A 17,997-nucleotide genomic window follows, 5' to 3' on the forward strand; every position below is an offset into this window, starting at 1 on the left:
AACAGACCAGATGTGGCACAGCTGAGACGAGATCCAGCATGACAAGCATTCAAAACTGAGAGAATCCTCCTGTGGCCTTAAGCCACCCCCAGCCTTCTCAAGCCCGAGTCCAGAACGGGGCACCCAGTTTCAAGTGGACAAGGATAGAGAATCTCCAGCAAATGAGTCAGAGGCTCAGAGACAGGGCTGACAGGAAAGGGTAGGAACTGAGCTTCCACAAGGTGGGAAAGGGCAGCGTGGGCTGGCAAAGCACTGATGCGTACGGATTTGGGAGTGGGACAGCTTCAAGGATACTTGTGGAAACAAAATGAATCATGGTGATTGACTAGACTTCATTTCTACTGAGAACAGATCAAGAAGAAACACAAGCCTTTAAAGTGAGGGCTGCAGGTTAGATAACAAGAGGGACATATGATCAGCAAACACGAAACAGGATAGCTTAAAGGAAGTTATCATCTTTGGAGAGCAGGGTGATTGATTCGCTGCCCAGATAGGTGGGTTGGAAACCAACAACAAGATTAACCCATCGGCTGGTCCTGTTGGTCTCACCTCCAGAAGGCTTGAGCCTCTAACACGAATCAACACGTCCACTGCCCCTGTCCTGGTCTAGCCCACTACTATGTGTGCCAACAGCCTCCTGCTTCCGCCAAACCCCTCAGTCCATGCTGCTCACTCCACCCAGAAGGAGCTCTTTTGGGAGGGCTGTTGCTCCCCTGCTTAAAACTCGCTGACACTTCCTCCTACACTCAGAATAAAAGCCAAATGTCTTTGGAGGACCTGCCAAGAAGGCCAACTGTGCTCGGGCCCCGTGCCCCACCCCATCCACTCTGCTCCAGCCACATAGGGGCTCCTCCCACCCCCTTCCTGACTCCAACCTTTGCACATGCACTTCTCCTGCCAGGGCCGACTCATGGCTTGTTTCCCTCGTCACACTGATTCCAATGCACTCTATGAGAATACTCTGGAAGCCTAGCCTCTTTCAAACACTACCAGGGACCAGAGACACCCAGCACACACAGCATCTGGACAGAGCATAAACACCCACACTGGGTCCTGGTCATTCACTCTGCTGATGAACGTAAGACTCGGGACAGCGAGCAGACCTGCCTTTGACAACCCGTGCACAAGGACCTGCCTCGGAAATGCCCAACACTACACATTAGATGTTTTTCCAGACAATTCTGAGGTAGCTACGTCCCCAGCTCAGCATAAGTCAACCCCAAACCCTCTTTAGCGCTCTGGAAGGTTCGCTAGTAGGTGGGATACCACTGCTCTGCTAGGCACAGTGGCTCAGGAGACTCCCGTCCTAGGACTCAGAAGTTAGAAAACTGGGCTCTTGAATCCCTTCTCCAGGTCAAGCTTTCCTAATCCAGGCTAAGCCAGTTCCTCCTGACCAAGGGGCCTCAACTCTCAACGCAGTTTTCACATGAGACGAGCCCGTCCCCCAGCCTCTGTAGAGTCACTGGGCTGCGCTGTGCCCACCTCTGCTGCTTCCAAATCCCCACTCACCTGGGGAGCTTCCAAAACACCCAGGTACTGGGGCCCTGGCCCAGACCCACTGATTCAGACTCCGGGGAGAGGCCCCTAGCTGCAGCTAGCCGCAGTTTCTCAGCCACACTGGGCAGAGGTGCATATGGTTAGAAATCTGGGGCTCAGAGAAGCAGGACAACTGGCTCATGGTCACAACAGAGCCAGCGTAGAGCTGGGTCTCAACTCAGGTCTTCTGACTCCAAATGCAGCTCTGTTCCAACGATAGGCCACACTTTGTCTCCCTTGTGATATGGGAAGCATCTACCATGTCACAGCAGAGCAAAACCCCGACCTTGGGGTCAGAGAGCCCTGGGTTCAAACCCCAACAATGCAACTCACCAACTCAACTCAGGCCCTCAGACAAGCCTCTGGGCTCCAGGCTCTCCTCTGGGGAGCAGGGATGTGACTGAGAACCTCAGAGCTGCAGCGACAAAGAATCCCCCTGGTGAGGATCGGCCACATTCGACGAAGAGCAGCTCCTTCCTTCTGACAAATTTCTCTCCCTACTCCTAAAATGGGATTCCCAATAGCAATGATGGCAGCTAACTCTTACTGAGCACTCACCCCGGGCAAACACAGGCCTGAGCTCGAGTGTTTTGTACAAATAAACTCTTTTTAATGCTGCCAGCAATAAGACGAGAGAAGGCGGTGCTACCCCTCCTCATAGATGGGGAAAGTGAGACACAGAGAGGTTACATAAGCTGCCCAGGATAAGACTGAGCCCGCTCCACACAGGGCTCTGGCATGAGGCCCCACTCTCCACCAGCCTCTGTCTCCTCGTGTCTCACCCCACACTCTGCTTCTTCAGCAGGCTGGGAGCAACGTGAGGATGTCTCTAAACCCTCCTCTGTGGGCCCTTGGAGTCAAGCCGATCAAAGAGTCAAGGCCAATGGGTCCACAGGCCCTTCCTACTCTGGTTTCCATGAAGCAGGACTGGAGATGTCTTCAGATGTGCCTCAGCTGGGAAGGTTCCTTCTCCCCCCTACCCACAGGCTGTGGCCTCCTGAGGACAGGACCCGGCAAGCTCCAAGCACATTAACTGAGCAACTGGCTAACGAAGCAGAGGCCCCTACTCCAGAAAGCCCTGGGTGCCCCCAGAGCTTCATCACCTCATGTCTTCTGAAACACCCTTCTGCTCAGAAAGGCTCTCAATTAAAGCACAGAAAATCACCGAGTGGCATTAAAAGCTGCCTCCTTGGCATGTCCCCAGCTGAACTCCATCTATTTTTCTTTTCTCTGGGAGATCAAAGCTGTTGTGTCAACACTCGTCCCTGATTGGAAGGACCTTAAGCAAATTGCTTATGCAACCTGGTGACTGCGACTGGAGACAGCAAGGAGTGACCCAGGTGTCTGAATAGGGGTTTCCTCAAATTATGAGAACCCTCTTCAGGGGTTCTATGGTGTCACTGACACGTGTATTTCTGAGAGAACAGAAAGACCAGAGAGAGCTGAAACCAGTCTCCTGGCTCCGGCTCAGACCCACTCCACCGCTGGCAGGACCTAGGCCTCGCACTGATACCACGTATACCAGGAGTGGCAGGCCCAGCTGAGTGCCGGAACAGGAGCTACAGGAGATAGGGTGCAGGGCAGGGCTTTGTTGAAGCCGACATGGGTTGAGTGTCAACCACGGCCAGATCCACACTGTGTGACTCCTCCCCACGCCCATGAGAAATAGGTACTATCATTCTCATTTTACAGACAAGGAAACAGAGGCTGATGGAGGGTGACTTGCCCAAGAACACCCAGCTCAAAAGTGGCAGAATGGGGAACTGATCCCCATCGGACTCCAGAGCTCACACTGTTCACCTCCACGCTTTCTATGTCCTGCAAGTGCCGGCTACCTGGAAAGGCCAACTGGGTGGTCCTCACCAAGGATGAAGCACTGTAGCAGGAAGGGCACTGAACCCGCCTCCCAACCTTCCCAGCCTCCTAACCAACCACGTGGCTTTGGGCAAGTCACCGACTCTTCCTGGATTCTGGAGGCCGCACCCTCAAGCGAGGGGATAGACAAAAGAAGAGATGGCAGATCCGTTAGTAATGGCTGCCAAGATCACTGAGGGGAGGATTCTAAGACTTCCTCTGAGTTCAACGGGAAAGACTGCTACGATTGATTAGCGATGTCTGTCAAGAGCAGGGAGGACGTGCGTTGAACCAGTGCCCAGAGCTACCACCCCCTGGCCTCCATAAGCTCTGAGGGTCCAGGTCTTAAAAGCTCTCTTCTTTGTTCAAGCCCATCCTAATTGCTTCCTCATCAGAAGCAACTAGTCCCATGTGCCCACAGTGGTTTTTCCCTTTGCTTTTATTCAGCATTTCTTTCCTTCCAGTTGGGATTCCAAGGCTTTCCATGCCTACCCCTCACCAGATCTTCACGGCTGTCTGCATTCCACGTTGTAAAGGGTGATCCACCCCTGGATTTCTCCGCTTGCTGTCAGAACGTTCCCCATGCCAGCAGGAGGGGTGCTAAGGATGCAAGGCAGCCGGAAACTGAAACCAGCGAAGTGGCCGACAGCTGGCAGAGCAGACAGGATAAGGCCATAAAGGTGCAGGCAAGCCAGGCCTGAGCCCAGGGACTTTGCCAAGGAAAAGCACAGCTGGCTTACAGCTGCTGGGGCTGCCTGAGCAAGAAGGTCGAGCAGCCAGTGGTCTTAAAGGCCACTCCAGCCAGTGGCCAAGAAGAGCCACTCCCTCGTTAAAGGCGGCCCCCACTGGCACAGAAGATGGAGAGTAGAAGGCTGACCAGAGGGAGCCTCACCCAGGGATGTCCCTGCCAGTGAAGAACCACAAGTTATTGATATGCATCTCAGATAACTCAACTGACGACTTCCTGGTGCAACCACTCACCCATCAGAGCCCCCTCAGCCCGGGCCAATCCCGTTCTCCTGGACTCGTCTGCAAGACCACAGCTCTTGGCGTAGTTTCTACCTCATGCCTCTTTCCTACCCCAAACTGCCCCCAGCCAGCTTTCATGGGCCCCTCAGACATCTGCTAACACAACAGTTGCTGCCTGTTCTAAGGCCTGCTCTGGGAGGTTCAGGGACTCAGTGTGTGGGCAGCTGCAATCAATCAAACCTCTGTTTCAGCATCCCGACCCCTCCTCACAAATGTCTTGCTTCTGTTTAAAGCACTGTTGAGAAATACAATTTGTTGCTCTTTCAAGCTGACCAGCTTGGAGTCAAAAATACGGCAAGGACCATGACACCCAAGGGCATGGCATTCAGCGGGTAATGTTTAATTGTTGCTTTCTCTGAAATCTTTGTTCACACACATGTGATCCATGTCTAAATGGCCATGCATAGCTCAGGTCTTGCTGGGAGTCAACGAACACTTGGTGGTCAAACTAGGTCTCAAAAAAGCAGTAACTAATAACGTCAGCAAAAGTCCTCCTAATAAACTACTCGTATGCTCAGGCTGGGCCCTACCCTCAATGGCACACATTGTCATTTTGCAAAAGGGAGGCTGCAGTTTCACATAAAACACCAGGCAGAAGGGGCCTCAGCAGGCCACATGAGGAGGAAAGCGTGTGGGGAGGTCAGGAGAATCAGACCTGGGCAGGGTTGGGGCCAGACTGGTCCTCTGGGTTGCCTCTGAGCATCCTGCTCTGTGAACCAAGTGCTTGCAATTACAATTATAGGGAGGGGTGGGCCTTTCTGGGCTGGGTCCTTGTGTCATTTCTCCCCGTAGGGGTCTCCTCACTATAATCACCCTCCCTCACTCAGGACGCAGATGGCTGGTTCACCTGTAGCCTCGTTCAGCATCCCTGCCTATGAGCTGGGCACTGAGGTTTTAAGAAGACATGAGCAAAGACAGTCTGAAAGCAACTTCCAGCCGCCATCCACCACATCCCAGCCTCAATGCTGCAAGAGATAAGAGCCACCACTGCCGGCCGGTTGGACAGCTGTGCCCCAAAGGTGTGGCTGAGAAAGGACAGGGCACCTGGAGGGGCGTCTGGAGGATTCCCAGGGTCATTTCCACTCTAGTTCCACAGGGAACAGATGTGAGACAAGAACACTCACATACAGCCAACCTCCTCTAATGGATGGCACTTCTGATTCCGTCACAACCATCAGTTCCCAGCATGGAGTTCACCGCAGGCTGCGCTGAGCTGCAGGGCAGGCCTCCTTCCCATTTTCAAAAGAAAAGGATGAAGCAAGAAGAACAAACAAGAAGAAATAAAGGGCAAGGACCGAAAACGAAGGGTAAAAACAGAAGGAAAAAGATGGACAAATAAAGCAAAAAGGGAGTCCTTATAACGGATTGAGTGTGCCTCTGAGAACGTCACCCTCCAGGCCCAGCTCTGGCTCTGGCGTCTCCCAGAACAAGCCCATGCCTTCCCTCCCAAGCCCTGCAATTGTGACAATGATAATAAATATTTGTCAGCACTCACCACATGCCAGCCAGTGCACGAGGTGGTGTGTGCGTGTAGACAGATAAAGATACACACATACATATGTCAAAATAGATGCAGACACATATATATATATTACCCATACACACCCATATATAGATACACACATACACATATGTGCATGCATGCAGACACACACATATTATTTCCCTTATTCCTCCCAACAGTCCTATGTTGTTGGTGATGATGGTGGTATTATTTGCTACACAGAGATGTTAAGCAATTTGCCCAGGGCTGCCAGCCTCCTGCCCTTCCTCTGGAGGCCTTCTGATTTCTTGATGTCCCTCTCCGCCAAATGCGGGTCTACTGGTGAACACCATGCTCTAGAAGGGCCTCGGTTTCCTCAGGAGGGGCTGGAACGGACAAGGTCCGAGGTCACATCTAAATCTCACACCCTCTGCTTCTAGCCTGGAGCCTACATCTCACAGCAGTGTCCCACTCCCAGGGGACTTGCTCCTGCTAAACTCACCGTCAGTGTGCACAAGGGCAGGGCCTTGGACCTCAGAGCTTCTGCCCTCCCCTGCTGGTCTGACTCTCTTGGGTTCTCTCCATGGTCCCTTTTCTGCAGGCAATTTGGAGGGGCTTGGGCTACCATCCTCGCTCTGGGTGCCCTAACTAATGGCCAGAGGAAAGCCCCTCGTGCTCACACAACCCTGGGGAGGTCTGAAGGTCCCAGGCCCAGTCATTGCCTCTAGGGAATCGGGATTTATCAGAACTCCCAGTCATTCCAAAGGTACTTTGCACCTCCAAACTGAGGCTCTCAGGCATCTGGTCCCAGAACCCATGCACAAAGAGGCTCTTTGACAACAACTGGAACCCCCCAAAAAAGTGAATGTATAAACCAAGATCAAAAAACCCATGAAAGAGAGTCCACGAGCCAGCTTGGGAAAACAATGGCAGGAAACGCAGAGGGAGCAGCCAACAATCGCACAAGCCTACCTTTCTACAGATGTGCGACCCTGCTCACTTCCTGGGAGTGACAAATGCTGAGTAAAGCCACAGCCTGTGCAGGCTAGGGTCTGTAGGCAGCAAAGCCCACGTCAGCTGTCGTCTGGCCATAAGCAGGTTCCTATACACCAGCGACACACCAGCTCATAGGGTACCAGGCATAGGGCCCTACATGTTCCAGGCTGGGTCTAGGGCTCTTTTCAAATGCACAGGGGTTGCCCTGGGCCTGGCTTTCAAGGCTCCTGGAAAAGCGAGGCCTACCTCCTGAGGCCATAAATCCTCAGGTGGAGGAGCCCAAGCAGGCAGAGCCCCATGGAGAGAGGGCTGCCAGGGGTCTAGATGCTTGGGGGAGGGGTGGGGTGGGCACTCAGGGTCCACCCCCGGGGCTCTGGCTGTGGCCCTTTCGCACACACACTCCCAGGGGCCCCTTCTCTACTCTCCCCAGACTCTGCCCTCCCAAGGCCTTGGCCAGGGAAAGACAGAATACTCTCCTTCTCTACTCTCCCCAGGCAGAATAGGGCGGCCTCCTCAGCATCTTGGAGGCCTGCCTGGAGCCATGAAGCGATCTATACCTCTGGGCACAGCACACCGAGCAATATATTTTTAAACGGTTTCTACCCAATTGAGGACAGGAAACGTCTCCAGTGATGCCAGAGGTCTTATTCCAACTTGTGGCTGGTAAAATATAATAACACGTGTAAGCTGTTTTTATTACCTATCTAGCTTACTAGCTAATATAATAAGCTCAGCATTAAAAATTTAACTGAAGCCATTTATCACACCCAGAACTCAGGGCCCTGAATTTCCTTAAGAAGTCACCCAAATCTGTCACCTTTCCAGCCTTTTTACCTATTTAAATTTCTCCAGAGAGGGAAAATTCCACTCACGTGTCCAACGTAAATGAACGTGTTTGATTGTTGTCTAGCTAGTAAAGTAAAAAATGTCCTCTGCTTAGGAAAAAGAGGGACACACCTGGAGCAGGGATGGAAGAAACAGAAACCGGAAAATGAGGGGCAGAGGATGGACATGTGCCCAGTCCTCCTCTGGGCTCTTCCCCAAGTGACCCCCCCACGGCATGGAGGAGGCAAAGCACATGATGAGCTTGTCCTCCAGCTGTGCCAGCCAGGGCCTGGGCTCTTGAGCAAAGGTGGCCAGAAAGTCTGGACTCTGGGGCCAGGTGTGTGCTCCAGACTTGAGATACCTACACTTCTTCTTTTCGAGGTGGAGGGGGCATCTAGGCTGGGAGGGGGAACTAAAGGAGAGAGAAGCAAACTTCATAAACAGAAACTGCATTTTCATTCTAAAACAAAAGGAGGCCCAGCTGAAAAAGGAGCACTAGGCACTGAAGGAAGGCCGTCGTGCCTGCCTGAAAAGGAGCGGCCATGACAAGCCTGCCTGACCAGATGTGGCCACATGCTGTGTGAGCAAGGCTAGCCCCTCACTGCCAAGGTCTCCACCCCCTTCAAACCCAGCGATGACGGATGCTCACATAACAAGACCGGAAAAGACCATGGTCAAACCGCAGCACTAAGCACCCGAAGGCCTCCTGGACACAGAACCCAGAGCGCCGCATTCTACCCACCACAGCCACCCATCCTTGAGTGGACGGGTCACAAAGGCCAACTCTACTCCCTGGGCCTCACCGCCATGCTCTCATCCTCAGGCCTCCCCAGTAAGAACCAAACGCAGGCGCTGCTCAAGCTTAGAGACTCCTGATAAACAGTGTATTAACTCCAAGTTCATCTCACTCAAATCAATACCCAAGATCAGTGTTAACACGAGGCAGGGCTCCAAGACACAGAAGATAAAGTGCAAGTGACGGGGCACACAGCCGGAGGCCTTGCCTACAGCAAAAAGCAAGGACGATTACAGAGGTGACACAGAGGAAAGTGATCACAATTTCTTGTCGGTCTCACGTTTTCGACAATTTAATCAAAAGAATAAGTGCCTCCTCCATCTCGCAGTCTCTAAAACCACTACCCACTCCCTTGATCTCAGGATCAGCATAATCCAAGTGACACTCAATCCCAGCCTGTGTGAGCCCTTCTTACAGTGGCTGCAGGGATGGGTTCCTGGGAGAGGATCCAGCAAAGTGCCGGAAGGGAATCACCAGTGTTTGGTGACACTGGTCTGCCTGCCAACGCCCTGCCTCTCACCATCTATCTGCTCTTAAACCACTAGCACTGTGTCCACAGAGAAAGAGTATTTCTGATTTTAAATGGAGAAAAACAGACACTTAAAAAAAAAGATTCTATTTCATCTTTCAATAGGATTTAAAAAACAAGAAAATTAACCCACTCCTGGGCATTTCTGAAACTGGCACTCTGCACTTGCCTGGGATGGCCCAGGACCAGCAGAGGCTCCAGTGAGCACCTAGATGCCACTGCAGCACCTTCCATGCAGCTGGGCTCTTACCTGTGCCATCTTGGCAAGGTCTAGGGAAGGCCTCTGCTCCTGCACCTCTTCAGGGCGCCGCCGCTTAACGCCGACCTTCTTGTCATTAAGGACACATGGCTGGGAGCGGCTGCGGGAGAGCCCACTGGAGCGTCTCGCCAGCTCTGGCGTTGAGGCAGGTGTGCTGTTGGCTGAGGGTGGACAGTACTCTGCAAAGGAAAACTGCTCATGCGAGCAAGAGAGGGACCGCTGCATGTCAAGCCGGCCCCCTCCCATGGGGTTCGGGTCAGAGCTCCAGATGTCGCCTGCCTGTCCACAGGTGGCTGAGCCTGGTGCCCCTTGGCAGGGTTGGCCTCCAAATCGGTGGTGAAAGCCCGCCTGGTCATAGGGCGAGGAGAGCACGTTGGCCCGGGAAGGGAGGCTGAAACTGGAGCTCCTCTGCATGGTGTTGAAGCCATTGGAATAGCGCTGGACGCTGCCCCCACTGTAACATCGTCTCTTTTCTACAGGAGTCCAGACTTTGGACCCCAAGGGCCTCCATGATGTCCGGCAGCTGGACATTTCATCAGAGAAGGACAGTGACCGGCACTGGCGCTTGCTAGGGGGTGCTGAGGGGTTCCCATTGTGGTCGCTGAGGCTGAGGTCTTTGATCAAGTTGGTCACTGCGCAGGCGGTTGCTGCCTCCCGGTGCCACAGAGCACTGTCCTGACACTTCCCAGGCAGGCATTCCCAGATGCTGGCGCTTGGTTGGTCGATCTGAAGAGGGCATTTCCTGTCCAGGTCTCGCCATCTGTCATTTTCTGGTTTATAAATGACAAAGAGAAAACAGGATTTGAGAAAGCCTTCACGCCAGCCCTCTATCTCCTCACCAAGAGCCCGTTTTAAACAGGATTTTAGAGCCAGAAAGTCCTTTAAAAACCATCCAGTCCAACTTCGTTTTAAAGATGACAAACTGAGGCTCAGAGAGGGGACGTTAAGTCCCAAGGCGTTGAGTTAGAAGCAGAGTGAGGTCTAGGATCCAGGTATCCCCCAGGATGCCTGATACTGTTTCCTTTCCAACATACTATACTGCCTCTCAGGAAAGTCCAAAGCAATGTTTTTCACCCAAAATGCTTTCTCATTTTATGGATGGGAAACCGACTTGCCCCAACCCCTCCCCCAGCCAGCCGCAGAGTTGGGGCAACATGTCTGTTACATCTCGCCTCAGTGCTCTGCTGCTCTTGGGCCGGGCCTCAACGCCCTGGCAGAAGACCACGACCAAAGATGAGTCTTTTGGTATTTCAGAGGGTCAAGGTCAAAAGGGGCTTGGGGGCGCTGCCAGGTTAGTTCATCTGAATTCCATCTTTAAAATACTTGCTGATAATAGAAACTGAATCTTTTATTGGTCTATGTCCCCTCCACAACATCAACAACCTCAGTAGCTGCCAGTCACTGAGTACCTTCCTCATGTTCACTTGATTTCTCCCTGAAATCAAGGATATTTAAAGGGGTTAAAATCTGTAGGAGCAAGTCTTGGGCTGCAGAAACTTAATGGTACAATTTAAACTTACATATTCAAGTCTCCACTTGAACGTATGAATAAATGAGTTAATCATATTATGAAATACTGACTTTGCACTTGAACCTTTATTTTAGTAAAATATTCAAGAACTATTTGTTGTTTTTCTACTATGGAATCAGGCACTGTGCTGAGAATTTTAGGAGAGCAAAGATAAATCTGACATAGTTCTTGTATTCAAGTTTATAATACAAAAGCAATATTGAGAAATATGTTGTGCTGCCAGGGATCAGTAAGTTAGCATGTTTCTATTTTTTCTAATCTCTATATATTTATCAACTGTGCAAATGTGAATATGGAGAAAACTATGGCTTGAGTCAGGCAGGCAGAAGACGGACAAAAGTAAAACCTGAAACAATATTCAGCAGGTATTTAATGCACACCGAATCTCACGACACTGCCATCAATTACTGAGCATCCACCATGGGCGGGGTAACCCACACAGCCACTGCCCGGATGGGGAGACCGAGGCTTGGGGAGGTTGAGTAAGTGGCCCAGGGCCACACAGCTAACAAATGACAGGATGCAAACCCAGGCTGGTCCGACCCAAAGCCCACACTCTTTTCACCACACTACAGTGCTGAGGGGAACCACAGGGGAATCTGACAGTGGCCCTGCTCTCAAGGAGTTTTCTAGTCATGCAAGATGGGCCGCTGACTCAGAAAACTGTGATGTAACCTCCAGGCAGCAAGGACTACATCTTTCTCCTCTCAGTGGCCACTTCACAAAGGGCACTGAGAAACACCCAAGGGACTGACCCCGTGCTGAGTGTCACAAGCAGCAGCTTCTTGACAGGTTCAAAGGGAATGACCGATGAGGCCCACAAGGAGCTTCACGAGCCAAAGCAAAACCCCAATCAGGGCTAAATGTGATGCTCTGACAGTCATGAGACACCGAGCCTGAGAGGCTGGGTCCCTGGGCAGGGGGCACGGGAGGATCTGTCCAAAGGGTGCTTCCATGGGAGGGCCTCAGAAGCTGGAGGTGTAAGAGAAAGGCTGTCATTAAGCCCAGTTAGGCCAGTTGGGAACAAGGCAGGACTATCGCTAAATGTCCAATTCATCTCATCCCTGAATCTTCCTGGGCCTGATGCACAGCAAATCTCAATACATGTTCCTTTAACTAAATTTGATAAATTATTACCAAAAATTACCTTTTTGCAAGTAGCATTTATGTTGTTCAAAATATGTCTTCACTACCCACGACCCTGACCCCTCGAGTATTTATCGTTCTGTTAAAAAAGTTTCAATTTGACATCTGTCAGCAGTGTAAGTGCAGTAAACTAACACTAAAGTAAAATTACAAGAAATACAAACTAACATTGATTGAGGCACGTTACCTGATTTGGAAGAAAAAAGTTATTCTCAGAAAAAAGTGGAGATTTATGTATGATGACGTTCTTCAAAACAACATGAGTGATAGCAAAATGGTGAATACCACGAAAATGTCCTACAAGTTAAAGAAAGTATCAAGGAACAGCATGGAGTATGAAAAAAGCAGAGTTGCAAAGAATATCAACGATGTGGGGAATGTTAATGATGTAAAGCTAAGCATAAAGAAACAGGATGTAAAACTGTATAGACAGCATGATTCCGATTTAGTAAAATCTGTATGTTATACATGAAGATACAAAGGAAATAAACCAAAATGTTCAGAGTCGATTGGCAGCTGGCTGGTTGACTTATATTTTCTCCTTTTCGTTTTCCTACAGTTTCTTCTATATTTCCTATAAGGACAAATGTATTTCCAGATATGTGGGGGAACGTGACCCACCAAGCCTGCTGGTGCTGTGCCAGGGTCACGCCTACGCTGACAACCCCACCCTCCTCTGGGTTTGCTCCTTTGGTTTTTCAAGAAGTTCCCATAGAATAATGCTGGCCACCAACTTCTCTTTTGGGACAAGGCACTGAGGCGCCAGACGTGCCACGAACGTGGTAGACTGAGGAAGAAACCAGTGGGCCCAGCCACAGAGCAGTGAGGGCCCCAAGATGGCAGCACAGTAGCCCCTTAAGGAGCCTGAGGTACACTACAGAATGTGTCTCATCCAGGCCCTGGGAAACCCATGAAATTAAGAGACTGATCCCATCCTCAGAGGCTACCACTTTCTGTTCCATTTTTATTTCACTGCCCTAGAATTTTCCCCATCTCTAGGGAAATCACGAGAAGAAAGGGGATTTGGGAGCCAGTTAAGCACGAACATTTTCTCTCTCTCATCTGGCAGTGCTGTTCCTCTCCCGTGGCCATCTCATGATCTTGGTGCTTCTTGACTGGACCCCTCGGGCTTCCCTATCCAGTCCCACTTCCTCACTGCCTCCAGAGAACTTCCTAAGGCCCACACCTGTCATGGTCCACCCCCTTCAGCAGCTGCCCATTGCCTCGCAGAAAGAATGCAAACATCTTAGCCTGGCATCCAGGCCCCCGTCTACTCATCGACTTCCCAGGAGACCTTACGCTCCAGGCACACCAAACTTCCTGTGGCATCAGAAGTCAGATGAGAATCAGGCTCAAGATCATCCTTGAAAATCCCTGAAACAGCCCATAAACCACACTCCTCCTGGTTCTGTGGACACAGCCCTGAAGAGTAATTCTTACACGCCAGCAATTCTTTATAAAACTAAAGTTTAACAACTGGACTGCAGGAATGAGTACAGGCAACATCTATATGTGGGGGGCGGGGGGGGGGCATTCAATTTGTTTTTAGGTTAACTATCAAATTCCCAGTGACGACTGGGGTTGGATGGCTACTTCTAACGTGTTTCTGCTTTCCTGCAGGAACTACTCCACTCTGTTTTAAAGAGTAAGCCTCTATGATCTCAACATATAAGATTTCTCTGTTGTAGGGAGGATTAAGAGAGTCAGTTCTCAACTCAGTCCACTGGTTACATACAAGTACAAGGCAACTGTGGTGGATTTGGAGCTTCCCCTAAACATCAGCCTTCATGCCTTTGTAAAGGCCTGGAATATACTTCCCATGCCTTTATCCTTCCACCAACAGTCTTTTACTCATCATTTCAAAGCCAACTCAAACATGACCTCCTCTGCAGATACGCCTTCCCCGTATCGGCCCTGGACACCCATACACTCCTTGCCTAGATCTTCACTCATATGGTTCATACGTTAACTGAACCTCAATTATCTGCTCACATGTCTACTACTTCTGCTGAACACAAGCTCTCAAGCACAGTCCCAGCATGGCTCCCCAGTGACCAGCACGGAGCCTGACACACAGCAGACCTTAGCCGGTGGTGGGTAGAAGAAGGAGTGGACGACGTGCAGACAAAAGCTGTAGAGCAGGCCATGGGTGCTCACTTGGTCTCACTTGTCTTTGCCCTGGGCACAGGTGACCCTTCCTTGGGCAGGCAGATCCAACCTGGGCTCTGCCTTGATCTCCCCACCCCACCAGGGCCATGGATGGTTGTATATGAAGCAGCTGGGAGGACTGGCTGATGGAATAACGTCTAAGATACTTTGAAAATGCAAAGCACTGCCCGATGTGGAGTGCTGCTATTGTGTGTCAACACCAGCCAGGTGGCCACTTGTTCTGTCTGCAGGGCAGATAATATTTTAATTGTTTCTATCTTTATCATTTCAAGAAGTACAATATAAGAAAAGTAAAAACAATTGAGGCTATGTTTAGCTCCTGTGTTTTCCCCCTTCGTTCAGAGAACAGAAAGCAATTTGTTGGGTCAGGTCACCAGACAAAAGAAACAGGAATAGGAGCTAGTTTTTAATGGCAAACCGCCCCGAGCTTTAGGCCCCAACGTCATGCTGCACAAACGGCCTCAGTAGGGCTCCAAGGAGAGGACGCCGGAAGCCCCTGCCCCTCCATTCAATATCACTTCTGCAAAAACAACTATAACTCTTTCAGAAGTGACAATGGTTATGGACGTGGGGAGTCCACGGAGCAGGGGTCACTTGGTGTGGGGGTATGCGTGTGGACCTGGGTTCAAACCTCGACTCTGCAAGTTAATCTCTCAGAGCCTTGGTTTCCTCATCTATCAAAGGAGGGTAATAGATAGTAACCACCTCACAGAGCTCTTATGAGAACTAAATATTTGCCCAGGATAGGGCCTGCGAGGCTCTCAATGATGGCAGCCGTCATGACTATGATGACAACACTGGAGAATGCTTGTACAGTTGAGGCTCGGCGCTTCTGCAACTGGGTACCAATCTCTGTGGGACCTGGCTGGAATGGGAACCCGTGTGCTCTATGCCAGGATTTCTCACAGAGTGGTTTCAGAGCATCCTTTCGGGTACTAAAATGCAGATTCCTAGGCCCACTCCCTGACTTGGTAACAGAATCTCTAGGAATAGGAATTTGCATTTTAATAAGCTCTCCAGGTTATTTTAATGCAAAGTTGTTGAGAACCACTGCTCTAGACTACTGGCTACACAGGGGCCTGGCTTCTCCAACACCTCTGTCAGAGTGGCAGCCCAGTCAGAACCATCCAGCCACACCCAGGAAACTTCCGGAGGATTGATGATTCCGGTCTCTACAAATTTAGATTCAGAATATCATTCAAAGTTGGTGTTTTGGTGTTTGTTTTGTTTTGGGCCAATAACACAAAGAGGAGCTACGGAGAGGGATAACCTTACCCTTCAAGTACCTAGGGGTCCCTTTTTCATAGCAGGGGGTGGGGAACCTGAGTTACACAGCATGTTCTGGATGGAGAGCCACTGGAAAAGGCCTGAGAAGCCAACGACTCATGTGAAGGGGAAGAATGTGAGGCCTCCCACCTTCTCCTTGAGACATGCTGTGGCCTAAAGCTTCTCAGGGAAGTCCCCAACACCAAGCCTCTGGCAGACATGAGGACAGCATGACAGCGCACAGTCTGAGAGCACTGGAGCTGGCCATTTAAGTTCTATGCCACCTCCACCACTTTAATCTTCAGGAACATCTAAAGTTGCTCCATTTCCCTGCTGACCCTATCTTCATAAGTTTGAGATTATACATGGGAGTGTGTGTGATATGTGTGTGTAGTGTAAACACACACAGGGCTCTGCCTACAGATGGGAGGGCAAACCACACAAACACACACAAAAAAATCACACAAACCATCCAGTTCTCTCACAGATGGAACGACTAGGTGACTGCCAAGGTGTCTTTCAAAGCTGACGCTTGATGACCAAGCTTGGTGTCTGGGAAGACTACTATGACCCTGGGAGGCACAAGAGAAGCCAATGCCCACACACATGGGGACAAGAATCTGGATCCCCCAACCGTACTCACGAGGCTTCTGTCTTGCGACCCCTTGATGAAGGAGGACAGAAGGCTGCTAGGTGCACAGCTCTAGAGCTCAAAGAAAGAAAACTCTCAGAGGAACACAAATAGCACTTGACCTCAAATGTTCTTGTCTCCATTTCTGCTCTTAAACTTGAAGGGAAATTCCCAGGGGCCCAGATTCTTAGGGGACTACAAGCTTTCTTATGTTCAAAAGATAGAGGAGAGTTACAGCTCTGGAAATCTCTATGCTGTGTTTTAGAGGCTGCCTTATGGTGACATAACCACAGCAGAATGTGGTTTCTAGAAAAGGTTAAGCACCTGAAGCACAGACCCAAGCTATAAGATTCTTGCAGCCTCCCAGGCCCGGGTAGCAGGCCTCCAGCCAGATCGAGACCGGCTGAGTCATTCTTGGATTTCACACCTGTCTACTTGTGCTGACGATGAGTCTCTCCTCTACCCTGTGGGTTGGGTTGTGCTAACTTGGCCTCGGGGCTGCAAGGACTCTGTGCTTGATTTGGGGGTCACCCACCCTTCAATGGGAAACTCAAGGGGTGTCTTTCTGAAGCCAGCTTTACTAAACCTATCTTCTGAAAAGAACACGAGGGAAAAACATGCAGGGCAATGACATGAGCTACTCCACAATGGTGTCATTTATTTTTAAATGACCTCTAGAGCCCCTGGCCCACTGGAGCGCCTTTCTCTGTGCCACAAAAATGGAGACTCAGGGCCGGCCCCGTGGCTTAGCGGTTAAGTGCTCGCGCTCCGCTGCTGGCGGTCCGGGTTCGGATCCCAGGCGCGCACCGACGCACTGCTTCTCCGGCCATGCTGAGGCCGCATCCCACATACGGCAACTAGAAGGCTGTGCAACTATGGCATACAACTATCTACTGGGGCTTTGGGGGGGGTGGGAAATGGAGACTCAATTCAGAGCTGTGTCAGGAAGAAAAGTTTCTCGGGCTTTGCCTGCCCAGGCCTCAGCCTCTGGTTGTGCCCTCTCACCTGTCATGAATCATAAAATGTCAGCTGCATCTCGGGTTCAGGGACAGTGACACAGGATGCCAAGCTCCTCGGCCAAAGCACAAGGACAAGGGATTAGGATGGCTGGAGAAAACACGCCACTAGCCTCATCAAGGGAAGCAGGAAGGCTGGCTCAAGGGGCTCTGGGAGAAGCCTAAGAGGCTCCCGGGTTCAGAGTGGTTACCAGGGCCCTGCCCTCACCAGCTGGGTGGGGGTGGCCTGGGGCAGCTGTCACTGCTTGTGGGAAGTCTTTGCTCTTACAAAAAGAGGCCCAGTGGAATCCCAAACAGACAGTGTAGAGGTGTAAAAAAACATACCAAACTGGGCATTTAGAGTATGGGCTTCAGTCTCCCCATCTGTATGAGGCAAGGTGGACCTTTTAAAAGGCCTTTTAAAAAGGGCGCTGTGATAGCCCTTTCAGCTCTGACCCAGACCTCTTGCTCCACACCCCCAACCTCCAGGGGCATTTACAAATGTGCGGGAAAAAGCTAGTATCTGCAGTGGCAACAAAAACTCTGAAGGGACAGAAAGGTCACTTTCATCCATCTCCTTTGGATTCCCATCCTGGCTGTGGGTACACACAGAGCATGGGAAAAGGACAGCTGCTTGCGACTCATCTCTAAACCGATGCTCAGAGTAAAGCTGGCACCATTAGACAGATGAGAAAACTGGCAGCTGGGAGAGCTATTCAGGAAACTGTCAATAAATGCATATTAACTGTTAATTAACTAACACTCCACCGGGATCCTAGCTGAAGCTGGGAAAGAGCACGAGCGTGTCACCCAAGCACATTACTCATCTCGAGGGGCGTCACAGCACTGCCCGTCTCACTGGCAGGGAAATCGAGCTTCAGAACAGCGTCACGTCTCACCTGTGGACACACAGCTAGTGAAGGACAGAGGCTGCAATCCCGTGGCCACGCTC

At 50.8% G+C, this 17,997-nt stretch overlaps 1 protein-coding gene across 1 annotated transcript in view; it reads right to left on the reverse strand.

Annotated features, from left to right (window-relative positions):
* Positions 1–17,997, reverse strand: part of FAM53B (family with sequence similarity 53 member B) — an 83,286-nt gene that overhangs the window by 50,640 nt on the left and 14,649 nt on the right. The window contains exon 3 of the mRNA XM_058544232.1: positions 9,299–10,077. Coding sequence (XP_058400215.1) covers positions 9,299–10,077 — 779 coding nt within the window. The remainder of the gene's footprint in view (positions 1–9,298; positions 10,078–17,997) is intronic.

The sequence above is a fragment of the Diceros bicornis genome, chromosome 6, assembly GCF_020826845.1.
Source record: "Diceros bicornis minor isolate mBicDic1 chromosome 6, mDicBic1.mat.cur, whole genome shotgun sequence".
NCBI classification, from domain to species: Eukaryota; Metazoa; Chordata; class Mammalia; order Perissodactyla; family Rhinocerotidae; genus Diceros; species Diceros bicornis.